Source organism: Typha angustifolia, chromosome 13, assembly GCF_048772165.1.
Source record: "Typha angustifolia cultivar Huaian chromosome 13, ASM4877216v1, whole genome shotgun sequence".
NCBI classification, from domain to species: Eukaryota; Viridiplantae; Streptophyta; class Magnoliopsida; order Poales; family Typhaceae; genus Typha; species Typha angustifolia.
This window is the reverse complement of record NC_133251.1, coordinates 1,582,692-1,599,368: the sequence shown is the minus strand read 5'-3', so window position 1 is coordinate 1,599,368 and position 16,677 is coordinate 1,582,692. Positions and strand designations below refer to the sequence as shown.

At 36.9% G+C, this 16,677-nt stretch overlaps 3 protein-coding genes across 7 annotated transcripts; 2 read left to right on the top strand and 1 right to left on the bottom strand.

Annotated features, from left to right (window-relative positions):
- Positions 1 to 2,138: 2,138 nt before the first annotated feature.
- Positions 2,139 to 2,806, top strand: LOC140773893 (uncharacterized). Its single transcript, XM_073116672.1, has one exon. It carries the CDS (start codon positions 2,230 to 2,232, stop codon positions 2,668 to 2,670), a length of 441 nt encoding a protein of 146 aa, XP_072972773.1. The 5' UTR covers positions 2,139 to 2,229; the 3' UTR covers positions 2,671 to 2,806.
- A 792-nt stretch (positions 2,807 to 3,598) lies between these two features.
- Positions 3,599 to 8,099, bottom strand: LOC140774747 (nuclear transcription factor Y subunit A-4-like). Of its 2 annotated transcripts, none has more exons than XM_073117848.1 (6): positions 7,928 to 8,099; positions 6,783 to 7,148; positions 5,837 to 5,949; positions 5,580 to 5,651; positions 4,355 to 4,525; positions 3,599 to 4,172 (listed from the first exon to the last, which is right to left on the bottom strand). In XM_073117848.1, the coding sequence occupies exons 2-6, from the start codon at positions 6,946 to 6,948 to the stop codon at positions 3,840 to 3,842; spliced, it is 855 nt and encodes a 284-aa protein (XP_072973949.1). In that variant the 5' UTR covers positions 6,949 to 7,148; positions 7,928 to 8,099; the 3' UTR covers positions 3,599 to 3,839. The 2 variants fall into 2 exon arrangements, with proteins under 2 accessions (XP_072973949.1, XP_072973948.1); XM_073117847.1 differs by having other exon boundaries at positions 6,783 to 7,076.
- A 2,494-nt stretch (positions 8,100 to 10,593) lies between these two features.
- LOC140772968 (alpha/beta hydrolase domain-containing protein WAV2) lies at positions 10,594 to 16,510 on the top strand. Of its 4 annotated transcripts, none has more exons than XM_073115245.1 (8): positions 10,594 to 10,981; positions 12,904 to 12,939; positions 13,034 to 13,112; positions 13,244 to 13,298; positions 13,409 to 13,525; positions 14,612 to 14,776; positions 15,312 to 15,508; positions 16,102 to 16,510. In XM_073115245.1, exons 1-8 carry the CDS (start codon positions 10,744 to 10,746, stop codon positions 16,175 to 16,177), a joined length of 963 nt encoding a protein of 320 aa, XP_072971346.1. In that variant the 5' UTR covers positions 10,594 to 10,743; the 3' UTR covers positions 16,178 to 16,510. The 4 variants fall into 4 exon arrangements, with proteins under 4 accessions (XP_072971346.1, XP_072971349.1, XP_072971347.1 ...); XM_073115248.1 differs by having other exon boundaries at positions 16,076 to 16,510; XM_073115246.1 differs by having other exon boundaries at positions 15,312 to 15,567.
- Positions 16,511 to 16,677: the final 167 nt, after the last annotated feature.

Sequence of the window (16,677 nt, the reverse complement as noted above, 5' to 3'; positions counted from 1 at the left end):
GGGCGAGAGGACGTAGGGGAGAAGTTCTCTTGTTTTTTCTTTTTGTTGCAAATAACAACCTATAGTATAGCATCGTTCCAATTTAACTATTTATGAATATAAAGTATTAAAATATAAAGTATAAAGACAAAGAAAAAGAAAAGAAATAACTGTGTTTATATAGGTGACTTTTGCAAATATCTAAAAGGGTAAAGTTCAAGGACTCTGATATTGTTAAGTTCAATGTCACTCTTCCATTAAAAAAAATTGAGCAAGTGTGACATTCATATTTCTCTGGAATGACCTAGATGCTCTCGTTATGTATTTCAATCAAATTAACAAAGTATAACTGTATTTAACAGTTTAATTAAATTAAATTAATTTTTTTTATCAGCTCCAATCCTCCCTACACTAAGCCGATCTCTACCTTCCCCTTCTCCCCTCCCTCGCCTCACTATCATCTACTATGCACGCAAATCTCGAGAGGCAACAGTGAGGGTGAGGGTGTTAATCTTCTACACGCGATAAGGGTGAGGGCCGAGGCAGCGAAGCAAAGCTCGTCTCTTCATGGCGTCGTGGATGTCGTGGCCTTCGCCCTCCCCAACGACAATCGAGGGAATTCGACGGTGACGCTAGGGCACAAGATTCAGGGTGGCACCATCGAGCTAGGTCGCAGCCTTCGCCCTCCTCGATCGTGGACGCCCTCACCGCGCAGCTACCGCCTCTCCCTCACTACCTCACTAGTGACCCTAGTCCTCACCCTCCTCAACAACGATCGAAGATATATTAGATCGATGTCAGGGCACACCCTCTCCTCGGCTGTGGACTCACTCGCCCCCACCTCCCGGCTACCCTTACCCTCTCCACCGACAACTTCTGCTATGGCATCACCCTCTCCCCTTCCTCACATTTGGCTTCTCACAAGCTCGCTGAATTGAGACAGGGAAGGGAAGGGGGAGGAGGGAGAGGAGGGGAAGGTGGGGAGATGAGGAATGGTCAGTGGGTTTGAGAATAGCAGTAGTGTAATTTACTTAAGTTAGTTAAGGATTTTTTAATAATTTACTTATTTTATTTTATTTTACTAATGGACTGGTTCACTTATTAGGGGTATAACTGTTATTAGGCATTTCTTATTATAATCTAAAAAAAATTAGGAGATCCTCGTAAAATTCGAATATAACTCAGGGAGGGAGTGTAGATGTAATTAACCTTTTGCAAAATTATAACCCTGATTTGGGTTGAAGCGCTGAAGGTAAGGGAGTTCACGTGAGTACTAGAGGTTGTTATTTCGGAGATCTTTAATTTAATTTAATTTAATTTCTTTGCGAATTTATAGACCGGACTGGTGGTAGTTGCAATGATCCATATCTAAAACCCAATATTTTTTTTTTTTTTTTTTTTGTGTCGTTATCATTCAAAACAAAAATTATATCTGTAAAGCAAGAATTTATTTTAGCATGAAAAGGATTAGAATATATAGAGATTTTAGATAATTTAATGTAGATCAAAGGATGGGTTAACTTGGGTTGGATTCGGGCCCAGAACTAATTCGGCCCGACTAGGCTTAGGCCTTAGCCCGGCCCATATATATCATATTAAAGAATAACGTGATCTAAAGCTTGGCTGGGCCGCATGATCAAATATGAAGGGTCCATGATAGCCGCGCTACGCATAGTCCATGGAATCCGAACCCAACAAACAAGAACACGATTCCCCGGGTTTGCTGCCGCGGTATGATATACTTGCTTGCTTATTCGAGCATATGACATATCCGATCCCTTGGTTTTCAAGTCCATTGGTTTGCTTTTAGATACTATCTTACTTAAACTTCATTATGACTAAGTTGCCCTTAAAAAAATCAAGTTTTATACCTAGCGTGAGACTTATTGACTTGCTGCTTGAGAAGCTTGTAACATTAAGAAGACTCTTAAAGACTAATTGTCTTTCACCTTTGTAAAAGGGAGAAGGCCTCTCTATCTCTATAGGTTAGGAAGGCAAGCAATTATCTACCATTAGTTTGTTAATATTTCTTATTTATTCCTTCCTTCCTGTGGGAAACTATCTTGCAATTTATTATTCGGTCAAACCTTTTCCCTGGACTCCAGTGCCATTTTGGTAATTTCCTTCTCAGCCACTCGATTCCTAATTCTAAAGCTCATCCACAGAGATCCACCGCCATTAAAATCCCCCCCTACCTAAACTCCAATACCTCCAAGCAATCAGAGAGAGAGAGAAGAGAGAGAGAGAGAGATGGGAGTAATAATCTTGGATGGATCCACCGTTCGCGCCTTCGTTAGCGACGAGGCCGCCTTTAACAAGAGCGTCGACGACCGCTTCGCCGCCCTCGACCTCAACAGCGACGGCGTCCTCTCCCGATCGGAGCTCCGTCGGGCCCTCGAGACCTTCCGGCTGCTCGAGACCCACTTCGGCGTCGACGCCGTCGCAACCCCGGGCGAGGTCGCCGCACTCTACGACTCCATCTTCGAGCAGTTCGACGTCGACGGCAGCGGCGCCGTCGACCGCGCCGAGTTCCGGGCCGAGATGCGCCGCATCATGCTCGCCATCGCCGACGGCCTCGGCTCCTCGCCGATCCAGATCGCCGTCGAGGACGACGGCAACAACTTCCTCCAGCAGGCCGCGGATCTCGAGGCGGCCAAGATCACCGCCGCGGCGGAGAACTCCAAGGCGTAGTAAAGAAAATGTGCGATAAAGATTACCGCGGAGGACTAGACCTTTTCTTTTTTTCTTTCTTCCTTTTTTATACCCTTTTGTTGATGTGATGTTGCAGCAATAATAATAATGCTAGGTCCACGTGGAATATCATATATATATATATATATATATATATATATATGGAATTTGGAATATAACGATGGAATAATGTTTTGAGGCAGCCTGAGCCTAGTGTAACAATAATAATCATTGAAATCTCTGTTTCTAAGTACCAGGACATGATAGGAAGAATTCCTAATTATCAGCAACAATGGAGATGAATGTAATCAGAGGCTCAGAGGACAAAGCATATATAAAATATAATGTGAGCTGGAGAAAAAATTACTTTGCTTTTTACCTCCACGTTTAGTAAATGTTTAGAAACCACACAACAATTTGCATCATCACGGTATACATCATTAAAAAATAGCATTAATTATGATTCACAACTCGTACCGTTTAAATTAACAGAGGATATTAAATGAGAATTAAAAAAAGAAACAGAGATCAGAGTTATAAAAACCTCAAAAATCTAAATTAGATAAAATATAATATGTGATTTATAAATTTTTTTTTTAAAGTTCTATCTATCGAAGGGTATTTTGGTATATAAAGATTATAAAAGTAGAAGAAAAAAATTGATAAGAGTAGTTTAGAGAGTGTAAATGCTAAAAATAATCCCCCAAACTAGTGGGATGCTGATTCACTGCAGTGTCTTATCTGTATCAAAATAAATAATCCAATTTTATCCTCAGCACATGTCCACAGGACCAAGCACTAAGCCTGTTGATTATGACAATGAAATATATTCTTGTTTAATTAATGTAACTACAGGAATGACAAAAGAGTTTTTGGGACAAAAAGAACACTCCATGCACCAATGAACAGAGAGACGAACCATTTCAAATGTGCGAACAAACCAAACAATATCATAGACAGGAAAGATAAGAGTGGAGCATTTAAGATCTCTATATTCACAAGATATCCCCAAAGGGGGTGATGTCAATTGTCAGGCACTTGTATTACTCGATCAATATTAGTATTGTGGAAACCTACTAAGTCTGCAACCATGCTAAACGAAATGCCAGATAAAAGTTATCATAAGCCAAGGATGAATTGCCAGCACGGCGACCACCATATCCGATGTTTTACCTCGCGATAGGGACCCGATGCTGCGAACCGTTGTTCATTGCTCCACCTTGCATACCCCCTCCTCCTGTCAGATGAGAGGGTAGTTCGGCGGATGAGTAACCAAGATGATCTTGTTGTGTGAATATGCCACCACTGGTTGAAACACTAGTGATCTCAGAGCTGGAAGGAGTTGCAGATGAACCAGCAGGGTGGCCGTTGGCGGAGAAGAGGTTAGTACCCTTAGCTGAAGACTGGGGTTGCTGCTGAGGCTGCTTTGTATTTAGGAAACGACCACCTGATCCCCTAGCTCTCTTCATTGCATGAAGATGCCGAGACTCATGAAGATATGGCTGAAAAATAGATAGACATAGTCAGAAACAACATTCGGGAAATACTCAAAAAGGCAAAATTCCCTGAGACCCAACTTAACAAAAACTTCTGTCAGTGAAAGTATGGCATACAACGAAAGAAGCCCTTTGATACCAAAGGGGCTCCCAAGAACAGTAACTTGGAAATACTTTAACAGCAATACCTTTCGAGCTTTGATGAGCTTATTTTGAGCCTCCATTTTTGCACGTAACTGCCGCCTCCGAAGGATTGCATGGTATTGTTTTGCATTGACATAAATGGGTTCTTCTGCCGCAGGTTCAAGAGGAAGTGGAACTCGATCAGAAGGTACCATACCCACCATTTGAGGATGAATCTGATACAAGCAAACACAATCCAAGAGATAATAACTAGAAAAGATACAATGGTATGAAAAATAGTAATTACATGATGCATTTATGTCCTTAAAAAACAGAAGAATTAATATGTTCCTCAGATTCTTCTTCCACCACCAGAACCTAATTCAGTAAGAAAAATGCACTTTGGAGAACTCAATTGCATTGCAGGAACTCAGATATAACTAACTACACATGGGGGGAAGCTGATATTGATAAACTGGAATGTCCTTAAATATTCAATTCTTCCAGAGTATCAACACTTCTTCAGCTTTATGTTTTATTTTATTTCTTTTGTTTTGATAAAAAGAACTAAGCATGCACTTCCAACTTGAAGTCAGCTCATTTTATGCAATTTGTGCAATTAGGCAAATTGACTCAGAACAATATCAACTTTAAGGCTTTAAGCAGCTAGATAGAAGTCATGGCTCTGTATTACTAGTACAACATGGTTTAACATCTTAATTTTACCCAACTCAGATGCAGTTTAGCGAATCAATATGAGCTTACTGTGGCAGTCCCCTGAGGAAATTTGTTTTTCACTTTTTTTCATATAAGTATGGAATGAGTAGTTTCACAAGACATCATGTGACACAACTAAGATAATGACTGCGTAAAATATAAAGGAATATTTGCACATACACCCTTTTGGGCCATTGTTTTGCTTTGTGATTCTAAAAGACTAACCGCAAGGTGGAGAGGGAAAGAGAGAGTTTAAATTTTTTTTAACTTTTTTCTCCTGAGAATTCAGTTTCCAAGGTTATGATATGCAACGTTATTGATTATCTATTATAATACCAAATATAAAATGACTTGCAAGATAGAAACATAACAGAACATTGATAGCTGAAATGGTGGAATTAGAGCTTCATAATGGGAAATGTTCATACTAACACACTTGCTACGACAAAATTATATTTCTCTAGTTGAAACTCCAAAATTCTGGAAAATTCCAGTCAGTGGGCAAAAGATTTAATCTTTATTATGTAAAGCAATGAAAATTTATACAGCATAAGAGAACAAGTTATCACTTACAATGGCATGCGATCCATAAGCAGTTAGGACACCACCATAGCATGGATCAGCATAAGGGTAGTGCATGCGAGCCTGGAACAGAAAAACTATTAGATTCTTGCCAGATCAGGCTAATGCATTTGAAATTTGGATAAATAGCGGCCAAAGTAACAGAACCCTCTGAAATTTGTTTAAAAGACGTAATGCCTCAGAAGAGCAGCATGTCAGGAACTAAGAGAACCATGACAAGCAGCTTCTGATATGTGGCTTGCACTTACAAAAGATTGGCTATAATCAAGTTTTTGAGGTGGGAACGCAGATTCTAATGTCCTCAGGGACCGTACTGACTTCATCTGGCTGTCATCTTGTTTTCCATGATTATCATCATTACCTGGGTGAACAAACAATCATATGAGATGAGACTACTAGCTCATACAACTGATCTAGCCAGGGGACAAATAGCACTTGCAAGGATAACTAATTAGTACTAAGACAACAATTGTTGAAATCAAAGAATAATATCAAACTTGGCTGCTATAACGTGAAACTCAAATTCACATTAAAACCAGATCTTATAGTCTCTTTTTTCCATTTTTGGAAAGAAATTCCAAAATTTTAAATTTGAATCTGTGTCAAGAACAATTTTGCATACTGGCCAAGGCCAATTGGCGAATTGAAAATTCTAGTATTTAGGCTTTCTGAGTTTCTGACATTCATTACAGCAAATTAGGCTGTGTGCAAGGCCTTGGACATTTCATAGTGTCAACTGACAGCTCACAAGGCAAAGTTTTCACTTAAAACAGACATCTACAATGGTATCCTCTATAGTCATTAAAAATTTGATCTAAGAACAAAATGGTTTATAAAATTTGGAAAATAACTTAATAAGTGAAGCATCCAAGTGATGCTGCACGTGTAAGAAAAAAATAAAAGCAAATGACAGATGAAGCTCTAATGAAGATCAAGAATACTATGAGTCAAAAGGAAAAAGATCCATATCAAATACCATAAAGCTAACAGATGAGTAGGCATACCAAAAGAAAAGGGAAAAAGGAAGATAATTGATAGTAGTCTCTAGAGAACTCGGAAAGATAATTAGTAACATGTGGAAAAATGGCAAAATTAGTAAAAATAACTGGGGAAGATAATTGATACCACTCTCTATGTAAGATTGAAGTTTGCAAAAGAGCATATCAATTAAATTTCGCCTACAATTGATAATACCAGAATGTGTCGAAGTATGTTGCTCATTAAGGCTGCCTTCGCTCATTCCAGACACTTCTTGGTGAGACTGATCAGTTGAATGAGTTGAGAAGGAGTCTCGCTCAAGCATTTGATGACCTAATTGCATTGTCCCAATACCATGATATGCCAGGAAGTCCTTATTCATGTATGATTTATTGAAATAAGATGGTCGCCGAAAGTTCTAGACACTTGAATTCCACCACAAACAACAACAGTGTACAAGTTTAGTGCTGAATGGACCAATTTATGCTCTATACATTTCTTGCCAGTATCCTGATAATATCATAAAAGCATCAGTCAGCTCCAGGAACATTGTGAATTCTCAGGAATGTCTACTCTTACTTCCTGAAATTAGTAGAACACCAGATAGTTGGTAAAAATAATCAAAAGGAGGAGAAACAAATGCAACTTAAATCATGCCTAACCTAATGCAATAAGTTTGATTATTTTCACGGATCTAAACTTTTGAGCTGCTACTGCCATCTAAAACAAGTCAGATACTAGATTAGTTGTCGCTAGACGAGAATAGGCTAACAATGTATTATCAGGTTATCACAGGACGAAATTATAACATGAATAGCATTGAAGTGAGTATAGCCCTTATTACAAATCATTACAAAATGACATTAAAATCTAAACTTTCGTAGAAATAGTATGTCAACAATTTAGAACCATAAAGAGATCCAAACTACTAAAATTAGAAAGCATATAAGCATGCCTAGATTAGCTTCCGTAAATTTATTAAAGCATAGAAGAATTATCATTGATACCTCTCTCAAACTCAAAGAATAGCTAATGCAAAGTTCCCATCAACTTTCCCCGAGGATTAAATAAAACCCACCTAAAAATTGGCAAATATAAAACCAGAGACCGCTACAAAATTTCCCCGAAAAAAATAAATTGAAGTTCCTGGCAAAGAGCTCCATCAAATTAAACCCAATAGAGATCAGATTAACCCTTGAACAGCCAGACTAACACACAAAACCCCAAAATTTCCAAAATTCTCCACCGACAAACAAAACCCCACTTCAACAATCATCTAAATTCGAAGATAAAAATTGAACATAGAGGACCCAAAAGAATTCGAACCCAAAGGTCAAACCTTTCGAAAGCAACGAGATTACCTCTCGGAGGGGAACATGCTCCGCTTCACGAAACCCTTCGCCTCTCTCTTTCCTCTCCTCCTCCTCCGCTCTCCTCCCAAAACTAGACCCAAACGATATAAAATTCCCCCCTCCGCCGAATATACTACGCCATCCCTCTCATTTCTCTCGGTATTCCTTTTATTATCTCACACTAAAACAAATCTCTCTCTCTCTCTCTCTCTCTCTCTCTCTCTCTTCTCGAGTTCTCGAGCCGCCCTCTTCTTGAATGTCGTTTTCTATCTCATTAAACGCCCATGGGATTTGGGTTTATTATCACAAGTGGCATCCTCTCTGTATGCTTGGATGCCACTTGTAACGCTGTTGATGACTCATGCCCAATGGCTTCTGGGTGGACTTGTAAATATACCCAAGTAGGAGACCCTTTTTCAAAGTTGATTGGTGCTAGAAAATGACTTTAAATCTTACTTACTTTTTATATTTTCTAATTTGACTTAATTCAATGAGAAAAAAATTGCAAATATAAGATTTAATTTTTCTAATACATTATTATATTAAGCCAATAAATAATCCTCAGATTTAAAAAGTAGTAGTATTTTTGCTATTTCCCCTCTTACTTTTTAAAATTTTAGTGTATAGATTATATAAAACTCTAAATTTATTTTAAGTACAAAATTATAAACAATAATATTTTTTAAAAAATAATAAATGATACAACATAACAGTAGTCTGATACATAAAAAATAGCTGTAGAGCGATGGCTCTTTAACGTAAGTCATATACTCGGTCTAAACTTAAGATAACCCCACTGATAGAGCATATGATGCACAAAACTTAATAAAATAGTAGCAATATAGAAATTATAAAAACAAGTAGCTTTGAATCAGCCGACGGTTTTATCAAAATCTAACAGTATAAAATCAACTCTATAAATCCCTAAATGCTTGAAGATCCAATATCGACGACCTAACATAACATAAGATAAACGAGTTATTCATAATTTGAAAGTGACAAATTGTATAAAATATACCTTACATTTTATTTTTCATTATTGTTTACATCACCTCTTTTTCCTAAGCAAAACCACAGGTTTTAGAATTAAGGTTAATTCTTGATGCTGCCGGAAAAGTCTTTAACAACCATTAAATTTAGTAAACAAGAGTTTAGGAGATGCATGATGCAAGTGTACTGTTGACAATATTATAATAATTAACCTGCTATATTAGTTGAACTGCTCATTTAATTGTCACAAAAAATGACAAAGGAGAACAGGAGATCATCATCTCATTCAAATTTATTGCCTGTCATTTTAATGGAATTGTTGATGTGATCAATCATAGTCATCACCTCATTTTTCTAACTTTGTTATTCCTCTAATTACATCCATCAATTGTGTGATTTTGAAAAACTTAGGCCATCAAAGATGTGTTTTAATTGTATATTTAGATATTTTAATGTGCAATTAAAGGCATTCACCCTCCACTTGCAAATTGCACTAGTAATTTAGTACATTGTCATTGTCCTCAGTATCAATCTTTTATATCAATCATCTTTCCACCATCTCATAAGAAAGGTAATATGATTAGCCAAGAGATTATTATGTCAAGAGGATCTTTTGTCAAGCATAATGAATATTTCTTTATTACGTATCAACATTATGTTTGACATGATAGCATGATGGTGAAGTTGCTTGCACGTGATAGAGCCAACTAACGTTACTACTAAACCCCTATTAACTCTTTATGCCTTCTAATTATTATTATTTTAAATTAAATATATTTTACTCTATTTATTTTTAAAAAGTTCTTTAAATTAAGACAGTTAATTTTTTCTGTTAAACTTAACCGAACTGATGTCAAAATAATCAGAATATTTTTCTCTTCTTTTTTTAAAATAAGACATAAAGATAATAACGCTAAATAATTAAAATAATTATAAGTATTTGGTGGAATTATTTGAATTTTTTTTAAAGAAAAATAGATATAAGTAAATAATATTTAACCATATGTGACCCTAATTTTTTATTAGTGCATTTCTACTCAACGCATGTGAGACATACTTTTGATTAAATTTCTCAAATCGTTGTTTTAAAATACTACTCATGGAGGTTAGCAATGTGTTTAAAAGTCTTAACCATTAATTAGAGACAAATAGTGCCAGATTATATATTAGTATGCCGTAATATTTGCGGATTTAATTTATGCTTATGTTTATTGGGCTAATGGGCGAAGCTAAATCATCAATGGCACCATACCATACCTTGAGTTGTCTAGTATCATTTTTAATTATAAATAATCTGAATTTAAATTCCGACTATAATGGAAGATGATATATAGTCTATATGAGCATTTTTCTTTGTGGTAGAAGGTTGCATGTCAAATTCTACGGAGTATAAAAGCGAAAAAATTGATATATATCAAGAAAATAAGTTAATTTATTTAACATATGAATTAGCCTACATATAAATAAAAATGTATTTAAATTTTATTAGATAACTCCAAATTTGAATCTAACATATTAAGCTAGAAAAGATATAAAATCCCTTTTTAATTCTTTAATAACTAGGAACAAAAAATGATGGGAATCCATGTAAAGGACGTAAACGAAGACCTTGAGGGGTATTATCTCAAATAGAAAATATAGAAGGGGGTAAAGTGCAAAGGAGGTGAGCTTGTATGCGGGCGTCCTTTCCAGGGGAACTTTTGCCTAAAACGAAACACGGCACGTGACTCTGTTAGGTTGGGGGCTGGGCACTCTTTCTCGCTTCTCTCGTTTCGCCCACCACCTGTTCGACAAAATTCCCCTCCGAACACTGGCGTCGCGAAAACCCTAGCTCAATGGCGTCGTGGCTGAAGGCACTGATATACGGAGCCGGAGGAATGGCGGTGGTCGGCATGGCGGCTTTGGTTGCGTTCCAAGAACGCCTCGTTTACGTGCCGGAGCTGCCTGGTCTCGCGCGCGCCTACACCATCACGCCTGCTCGGCTCCGCCTCGACTACGAGGACGTGTGGCTTCACTCGTCGGATGGGGTTCGCCTCCACTCTTGGTTCATCAAGCACTCCCCTGCGCGCCGAGGTGTGTACTTTTCGCCACTAGGGTTCTTGAATCTTGATCATAGGCTTTGGTTTGGTTTTGCTTGGATTTTGACTTGAAATGATTGTGTGGGCTATTGGTGTTGGGTTTCGTGGGAATTAATAAGATTTGGATCTTGGCTGTTGGGTGATCTGAGGCGGTTAACCCCACTATTGCGGCTCTGCTATAAAGTATGGATTTTGGTTGGTTTTCTTTGATTAATGCCTTGAATCAATTGTGGGTCTTTGGTTGAGCGTGGGTTTTATGGAAATCGATAAATATTGGATTTTGGATGGTGCGAGATCTGAGGTACGGTGATACGCTATTGCATCTCTGCTCCCATAGTTGAAGATGGGGTTTTAATGAAAATCATGTCATAATTATTGTTAGTTTTCTTTGATCTCTTCCTTGAGTTGATTGATGTCCAGCTCGAGGGTGTTGGGTTTCGTGAGTATTGATAAATTTTGGATTTTGGAGGGCAAGGGTTAGTCGATTAGGTACAATTGCGTGAGCTTGAAAAGTTCTCGTGGCTCTGAACTAATGGTTGATGGTGGGTTTCTAATGCAAATTTTTTTGTTATTTTTCCGTCCTGGTATAGAGAGATTATTCTTTGTTTGTGCTATAGCATACTTTCTATATCAAATATGGTGGGGATGCATTTGTGCTTTCTGTGGATATTGCATCATCGAGGCTGGCAAGTATGTTATGGTGGTAGCTTTAGGAATTTGCTTTAAGCATTATATATTTGGAAGGCACTAAGATTCCTAGAAAAGAAGAGTGAGTAAGATAGGAATTCACTTGTCCAGCATGGACTTTGGCAGTTAACTATTGCCTTTTTTAAATACTGTCATCCTAGCATGAGCTTTAGTCCTCCTCCTTTTGACTCGCAGTGTGGTTGTTCATGCTGTTTATGTTGGTATGCTGCCCTTGAGGGCTTGGGGGATTTTCTTTATGACCCATGATTGTCTGAAGTTACAATAGTTTTTTTTCATACCTATTTTCAAACAATTCGGAAGGGTGTTTCTGATACGCTATTCTCTATGGTTGTTCATGAATCATGAATTACTGCTTATTATATTTTCTTTACGTCTTCATGTATTTGTTGTCACACCATGCCATATGCTAATCAGCATCTGGATATGTACATATCCACTTAGGAGGTTCTGGAGATGACTGGTTTCCTCTTGTCTTTCAACAAGTATGGATGGAAGTTATAGAGCCGTTAATTACCTATCATATTCTTTGACAAAAATTGTTATCAATGTGAATATGCTGACATGCAGTCTTCATTGATCCATTTTAACCAAAAAAATTCACTAAGAGAATATACAATTGTTTTCCCTTCTTCTATCCCAGATTGTTATTATGTCAGGTTATGGTATCCACTAACTATTATCTGCTTTTATCCATATGAATTTAGAAGGAAAATGGATATGATTGCTCTTCAGTCCATTTAGATGATTATTTTGCATTGCACTACTATGAATATGAATTTATCTTTCTGGCTTTACCACATCTGCATTTTCTTTCTCAAATAATAGAAGTGGATACAAATAATAATATCCAGGTATCTGTCCTCATCCACATTTCGAACTTTGAAATCTTTCTTCCAGGATACACAATACAGTGGCTGCATATCTTCCGGAGGCACTTAATACATTTAATCGGCTACAATAAGTGAAATTAGATTTTGTTCTTTGAGCCTTTCTAATATTGTTCTATGAAACCATAAGTATTGCTTCTTATCCTTCTACCACACTCATAACTTCTAACAGTTGTTTCAGTGAGTTTAGTAATTACCAGTATGGGATATCAATTTGCTTAGAGTTTCTTCCATATTTGCAATACTTGTGTTTTCTGTTCTAGAAATGTTACTTGGTGATGGTTTATGAATCAACTATTCAACTGTGCTATTGCTACTGCAGGTCCAACGATTCTTTTCTTCCAAGAAAATGCTGGCAGTATCCTGATGTTTCTCTTCCGTAGCAGTCTCTAATTAGTTAGGAGCTTTAATTTTGCCCAATACATCTCTGAGACCTTTACTCAGCTCTATAGATATTGCTCATCGTCTGGAGTTTGTCCGATTAATGATGCAGAGACTGCAATGCAATGTGTTTATGCTTTCTTATAGAGGGTATTGTTCTGCCTTAAATTAGTACTATTGTCATTACTGCTCCAGTAGTCCTTTAAATATCATGTTTATGTTGTTCTTGACCTGTATTTTTGTAAATATAATCTTGCAAAAGTATCTTCATTTAAAATCAGGTATGGTGAAAGTGATGGTTACCCATCTCAACATGGCATTATAAGGGATGCACAGGTTTGTTTGTACTCCTTTATTGTTTTCTGTTTTTTCTCTTTTACCTCTGTGCTTATCTTTTTCTGGATTTTCTTCTATCTTCTGACTTTACCTGGTTTTCTGTTGATTAGGCAGCACTAGATCATTTGACTCAGAGAAATGATATTGACACATCTAGAATAGTTGTTTTTGGGAGGTCTTTGGGAGGTGCAGTTGGAACTGTGCTTGCAAAAAATAATCCTGATAAGGTACTTCAGAACACGATATTTCATTTAGTTTTACCATATCTGTTATGTAACCTAGTGCTACAGGTCATCCATTGAACTGGTATGAATTGTCGTCGTGTTGCTTGCCCTAAGGATAGTCATTCATACCCCTTTACTTTTTTAGCTTATCTGGCTGCTATATAGATACATATTAAGCCTTTTCTCTTTGTTGGTGAACATGTGTATTTTATTTTGACATAGCTCATTTCAAATTGTTTTTACCTGGGAAACCTAAAATTTTCACCCCCAATGTGATACTACAATTTCTGTGTTAGCTTGACTGTCAGGTGATTAACCAGACTTATCACATAAACATTGGCTGAGAGAGTTGGATGTGTTAGATGTATGTATAAATGTAACTTGGCTACTGTTGTTTATAGTCTAAGAATCTACAGATTTCCCATGGTTCTTCTCCAAGTGATGATGTTGGAAGATTTCTCTGTGGTACCATCATCTGTGGCGGCTTTATACCTTATTATGGACAGAGAATGTCTTGCTTAGATGGTATAATGATTCCTGATGTAACAAATACCACTTACTTTGGGAGGTGTTTAAGAGTGGGCAGCAAACTTGCTATGTTTCCTTTTCTATTAGTAACCACAGAAACTTATCACATGTTCATGCATTTACAGTTGATGCAATCAATTAATAGATATAGAGAGTTTGTTTGACTACAATTGTAGAATCCTTGAAATTAATTGTGTTTTTTAATGTATGCTTATAATGACTATTAGAGTTTCTGATTTCCATGTACAGAATCTTTACTACCTTTTATATGCACTTGCTTGTTTGGCACCATTCACTTTATGTACTCCCCATTTGCAGGCAAAAAACACCATAAAGTTTCAACGTTCCATTTCATAAAACATGGGCCTTCAGTATTTATTATTTAATATCCCATTATATATTTATTCTGATATTATGAAGCCTTTATAGTGTGCTGCACTGATGTGATGGTAAGGCTTGCATGTACACCTTGGTCATAGTTTTGAGTCGTGGAAAATAACATCTTTTGATGTCAATGTTATTAAATACTGCATGCTGGATTTTCTTTTTAATGTACTGCAGGTTTCTGCCCTCATACTGGAAAATACTTTCACCTCTATATTGGATATGGCTGGTATTATGCTGCCCTTCCTAAAATGGTTCATAGGTGGCAGTGCATCAAGTGGTCCAAAGGTTCTAAATTTTCTCGTGCGCTCTCCATGGAGTACCATTGATATCATTGGGCAGGTGAACACTCATAGGCTGGGCTCATGCTTGGAGTTGCAAATAATTTTGCATCTGCTACTGTTTATGTTAATGGGGACCAAAGGAAATAGATTGAAATGAAAATCGACTTCTCTTTGTTAAATCATTTGATTTTTGTATATATGACATCATGCGACCTGATCCATGACAAGTTTGCTCCTGGCCTTGTGTTGCTGGACATTTTAACTATCATAAGTTTAAGATATCGGAAAACAAAGAAGGTTGGCATATAAGACCCTGCCAAAATCTCTATATAGTGAGCCATGTCAAAGTGGGAATAGTAGTGGAATATTTGACCAAGCATCTCCAAATGCATCTTTGTCTTTAATTTATGTGCATATAAGCACAGGCTGCTGTTGCTCGATGCAATTGTCTTTTTGTCCTATTTAGAAGAAAGACCTTTATTTGTATCGAGTCATTAGGATGTCTTGAAAACTGTGATACTTGTCTAATTACTTTAGTCCTGTTTATGGGTTTACCTGATTTGAATTTGCCTCATACTTGGTCTATTATACAGGTCAAACAGCCCATCCTCTTCCTATCTGGTTTGCAAGATGAATTGGTCCCTCCTTCACACATGCAGATACTGTATGATAAACATGTCGAACATAACAGGCAATGCATGTTCGTTGATTTTCCTTCTGGTATGCATATGGACACATGGATTTCTGGAGGGGACCGATATTGGAGGACAATACAGTTATATTTGGACAGGTATGTTCCAGAGATGCAGATATGCGACTTGGGCTGCAAAAATGACCCTACCGACAAGAGTAATATTCTACTTTAATTAAATTCTTTATTTCTTTTTTGTTATTTTGATTGAACATGGCCTTAATACCCTGTGAATCTGATGGAATTGGAATTGTAGATTTTCTAAATCCCGTTGTTTGAAACTATTAAGTTATAAGGTTTCAATTTATTTCACTTGGTTGGATTTGGTTGAATTTAGTTACATTCTTCTTGATGCCTAAAGGTAAATCAGGAAAATGCAATATTCATTTCAATATTCTTCTTTTCTAAACAGTGAAACTCATTTCCAAATGAAGTCAACTAAATTGTACTAAAATTAAATCAAATCAAATCCATCTAGAATTAATTTCAAACAGTGTAAATTCCACATGTGCAATGTAGAACAAAGTGACAAGTCTAATAAATTAGAGATAAAAGTAGTGATAAAATCGATTCATCAGATCTCCTTGTCTTAATAATATTTGACCTTTATAGGCAGGTCATGTTTTCAAATATTACAGAGTTTTCCATTCTGCTTGTTTATGACAGATTGAATGCCTTTCTAAATACTGCAGTAAGATGACATTGCATAGTCAGTGCGTCACAAGCACATATACTTCTGATGCAGCAACAATTAATCGAATATGGTAGAGCAGTTCCCATTATCAATTGTGCTGCTCAGCAATTCTGGTGGTCTTTTCTACCACATTGTGCAGATGATGCTGAAGTTGCCAATAAGTCATACTGGCTCCTCTTACCTCTGCCATACTGACACATTCTTATTTTCAAATCCAGTAAAACCAGATGATTGATTTCCTTCGGGATGGGTGTTCTGACTTCAATTTAAACTCTTAATTAACTAGCTTCAAATATATTTGTATTTTCAAGTATACAAATTCAGGAAGTTGTGGCCTTGTTGCAAATTAGACAGAATTGTAAAGTATCTAAATTATTTTTAATCTGTATGGGAAATTGTTCTTGATAGCTGCTACTACATGATGCTTGAATGCACTTGCATCTTTTTGCATTCTCTCCTTTCCAGGTTGCTTTTCTTTTGATTACGAATGAGTGGTCCAATTGAATCCCATTCAGTTACCATTAGTTGCCACTCTCTGCAAGATTCTGAAGTCAATGGCTCACTTGTCAGTTCA